Source organism: Pseudorca crassidens, chromosome 4 (genome assembly GCF_039906515.1).
Source record: "Pseudorca crassidens isolate mPseCra1 chromosome 4, mPseCra1.hap1, whole genome shotgun sequence".
NCBI lineage: Eukaryota > Metazoa > Chordata > Mammalia > Artiodactyla > Delphinidae > Pseudorca > Pseudorca crassidens.
This window is the reverse complement of record NC_090299.1, coordinates 742,720-746,698: the sequence shown is the minus strand read 5'-3', so window position 1 is coordinate 746,698 and position 3,979 is coordinate 742,720. Positions and strand designations below refer to the sequence as shown.

General features: G+C 68.7%; 1 protein-coding gene across 1 annotated transcript; it reads left to right on the top strand.

The window, feature by feature from the left end:
- The first annotated feature begins 236 nt into the window (after positions 1-236).
- Positions 237-3,763, top strand: NKX1-1 (NK1 homeobox 1). Its single transcript, XM_067734658.1, has 2 exons — positions 237-684; positions 2,919-3,763. The coding sequence occupies exons 1-2, from the start codon at positions 237-239 to the stop codon at positions 3,761-3,763; spliced, it is 1,293 nt and encodes a 430-aa protein (XP_067590759.1).
- The last annotated feature ends 216 nt before the right edge of the window (positions 3,764-3,979 follow it).

The following is a 3,979-nucleotide window of genomic DNA, read 5'->3' as shown; positions in this document are numbered from 1 at the left end:
TGTGCGGCGAGTGGGCGCGTGGGCGCCGCCGGCGGGGCCGCCATAAATGAGCGGGCCGGGCGCGGCGGGCGCCTGAGGCGGCGGCGGCGGCGCCTGGCAGCACCGGCCGAGCGCGGGGCGGCACGGGGAGCGAGCCGCGGCCGCCGGCACGAGACCGTGCGGCGTCGCCCGGGCCGCCGGGGATGGGAGCCCAGTAGCCGGAGGGGCCCGAGCGGCCGGAGCGGCGGGAGGCCGGCATGAGCGCGAGCGGCCCGGCGGCTACCGGGGACGGCCCCGCGCTGCCGCCGCCACCGCCGGCCGGGCCCGGTGCGGGGCCCGCACCGCCCGCGCCCGCCGCCGCCGCCCGGGACGCCATGGACGGGCGCGCTGAGCTGCCCGCCTTCCCGCGGGCCGGAGCCCCGCCGCTCGCCGCCAGCGACACGGTGCCCGCGGCGCCCGAGGGGGCTGGGGCGGCTCGGCCCGGCCCGCCGCCGCGCCCCACCTCCTTCTCGGTGCTGGACATCCTGGACCCCAACAAGTTCAACAGCAGAAGACGCCGCTGTGTGCTGCTGGGCCCCGTGGCGCCCGCGGCGTGCGCCCCGGCCCCCGCCGCCCCGGGACGCCCGCCGCGCTCAGAGGAGCTGGAGCGCCGTGCCCTCGCCGCCGCCGGAGGAGCTGGAGCCGGTACCGGAGCTGAGCCGCCGCGTGAGTAGGGCACGGCCGGTGCCGGGTCGCGGGGGTAGAGGGACGGCCCGCGTCTACGCGTTTGCGCTCCCGGGACCCCTCGGCGAACCTGACCGGCCCGGCGCCAAGGCTCGGTGGAAAGTTCGCAGCGCGCGGGGACCGCACCAGCCCTCCCGCCGCCTGCGTCCGACCCGGACTCCAGGGCCCGCACCGCCCGGTGCCTCCCGGGATGCCTCCCCCAGGCCGGGCCCAGGGCTACGAACTGCATGGCCGGCACAGGTTTGGCCACCGCGCACCCCCGGCATTGGAGGGCAGTAGGTGGCAGAGGAGGGGGAGTCGTGCGCGGCGGCTAGCCCGTGACCTCCCCACTCCCACCGCAGCCTCCGGAGACCTCCCTCCCTCCATTCTTTTATTTCCTTTTTTTTTTTTTTTCCGTTCTCTGTCTCTCTTTTTTTTTTTTGGACAAATCAGACTAATTGTGACAAAACGCTGGTTATCTCTGGAAAAACAATTAAATCCCTTCGATTACAGTTAAGGGGAAATGTGCTTAGCGGCGGAAAGCGGCCGGTAATGGGGCGGCCCGCAACCCCGGCCTGGTCGATATCCCATTACGGCTGCATGCATATCTCTTTCAAGCACCTTGCAAACTCCCCCCGAACATCTAAATTATAGGGTCAAAATTCGGATAATTACTCGATTAAAACCTATTACACTTATTAGGGGCCGCTATTGATCGAGAATTGCATTCGACCGGCGCCTGATTGCTTTTGGTGCCCCCTCCGCCGGCCCTTCCTCCCTCCAACTTCCCGGGCCCTCTGCCCTGCGGGGAGAGGCGCGCAGGGCCGGCAGGGCTCGGGTGGGCCTTTTCAGGCGAGGGGCCTCCCAGCACCTGCACTGGGCTTCCTCCCGGTTGGGCGGAGATGAAAGAGGAACAATCTCGGGAAGGCTGGAGGGGAGCCCCTCAGGTTTTCGGCCTGGCCAGGGTTCTGGGAGTTTCCACCTGGAGCCTCTGATGGGGAAGACATCCCAGTCGGAAGGCCCAGTTTCTTGGTAGTTTAGGGAGGGAGCTGGGTCAGGGCCCCTCCTTAGCCCACCCCTGGACAGAGCAGGAGCTGTCAGGGTCACCTGGGGGACTGTCTCTTCTCCTGCTAAGGGGTATAGGTGGGGGCCAGGATATCTGCCCTGCCGGCCTCCACGCAGCCCGTGGTCACCCTGGAGGAATCGGACTGAATTTGTCCTTTACTCTCCAGTTCTCCGTGCCAACCTGACCGGGGCCTGGTGCCCGACGGGGCGGCATGGTGTTGGGCGCTTGCCCTGGCTTCTCTCCTGGTTGTATGACCACCTGTGGGAGCAGGGGCTGCATAGAAACGCCCTCCCCTCCCCTCCCCGCCACCCCTCCCCTCCCCGCCACCCCTCCCCTCCACCCCTGCCGGGCCCTGACCGGGACAGATGCTTTTCTTCCAAATTTCTGAGATTCACATTGCAGCCACCGCGCGGGCCTCTGCTTGGAGGATCCGGAGCTGCTGCTCAGACTTGACCTATGGGGACTCCCATCCCGGCTGGTCTCAGCGCTGCTCTAGACCCCCACTGCCCACTGGTCCCTGGTTGGGACCAGCCTGGACCTGCTGGGGTCTCAGCCGATGGGCCAAGGGTGGCCAAGTTCCAGGGCCCCAAGTCTTGAGGTAGGGATGGATCCAGGGCAACTTTTTTGGTCCCCGGAAATCGCCTCCTCACAGCGGGCTCCAACCTTACCCCAGGACTCTGGCCCGGCCCACTCTTAAATGCCCAGTAATTGGCTGGCTCTGTTGGAGCCTTGTGGTAATTGGAGGGTAATGTACGCTGAAATAAATTAAATGGCCGTTAACTAGTTTCTACATTACGCAAAATGAGTTTAATTAAGTTTGTATCTGCCCCATGGATCGATGGGATCTTTCCGTCTGCCGTAAGCTCTGCGGCCCCGTCCTGCCCGGCTGGGGCAAAGGCGCAGGGCTCGGGAGATGGCGGGAAGGGGGGGCTCTGGAGAGAAGGAATGCACAGGGGACGGAGAGAGAAAGCGCGGGAGGGTGAGAAGAAAAGGAGGGGAGAGGGCAGGGAAACGAATGCGCTAAGGGGAAAGGGAGGCAAGAAGAGAAGCAACGGAAACAGGAAAAGGGATTCGTTAAGGGGAGCAGGGCGCCGGAGGGGCGAGAGAGCGGAAGAGAGGCGCCGGGTCCTAACTGTGCTGTCCTCCCTCCCCGCCCCGTCCCCGCCCGCAGACGCCGGCGACCCCTGCAAGGCGGACGAGGCCGAGGCCAACGGCTACAGCAGCGGCGGTGGCCGCAGCCCGAGCGGGGACGAGGCGCCCGACGACGAGGACGAGGACGAGGCGCCCGAGGCGGGGGCGGCGTGCGGCGCTGAGGCGCGGGGAGGCGGCAGCGGCCTCGGGGCCCGCGGGTCGGGCTGCCAGGGCGAGGCCGAGGCGCCCCCAGGCGCTGTCGATGAGGCCGCTGTCCCCGGCCCCCGTGGGAACTCGCCCGGAGCCCCGGGCCCGCCGGGAGCCTCGGCGGCGCCCGGGGACGCGGGGACGACCCCGCAGGGCGCGGCGACGGCGACGAAGCCCAAGCGGAAGCGCACAGGCTCCGACTCCAAGTCCGGGAAGCCGCGGCGCGCGCGCACCGCCTTCACCTACGAGCAGCTCGTGGCGCTGGAGAACAAGTTCAAGGCGACGCGCTACCTGTCGGTGTGCGAGCGCCTCAACCTGGCGCTGTCGCTGAGCCTCACCGAGACGCAGGTGAAGATCTGGTTCCAGAACCGCCGCACCAAGTGGAAGAAGCAGAATCCGGGCGCCGATACCAGCGCGCCGACAGGCGGCGGAGGGGGACCGGGGCCGGGTTCCGGGCCGGGTGCGGGGCTGCCCGGTGGCCTCAGCCCGCTCAGCCCGTCGCCGCCCATGGGTGCGCCGATCGCCATGCACGGCCCGGCCGGGTACCCGGCGCACGGCCCCGGCGGCCTGGTGTGCGCCGCGCAGCTGCCCTTCCTGTCGAGCCCGGCGGTGCTGTCGCCCTTCGTGCTGGGCTCGCAGACCTACGGCGCGCCCGCCTTCTACGCGCCGCACCTCTGAGCACGGCCTCGGATCAGGACGGGACGCCGGGCCGGGCAGCCCCACGAGGCCCTCGCGCCCCTGAGGCCGCGCCCAGGACCCGAGGGCGCCCGCCGGTCGGCCGTTTTGTAAGGCTGCGGTCGCTGACTCTGTATATAGCCGATTGCTACAGAAGAGTTTTAAATTTATAAACGACTGTCCGCGCGCGTTGGGGCCGAGCTCTGCCCTCTGGGAAGC

What these genes read in the sequence shown, in the direction of transcription:
- NKX1-1 (XM_067734658.1), top strand. Translation starts at nt 237, where the DNA reads ATGAGCGCGAGCGGCCCGGCGGCTACCGGGGACGGCCCCGCGCTGCCG. An exon ending in TACCGGAGCTGAGCCGCCGC is followed by an intron (nt 685 to 2,918) that starts GTGAGTAGGGCA and finishes CCCCGCCCGCAG; the next exon opens with ACGCCGGCGACCCCTGCAAG.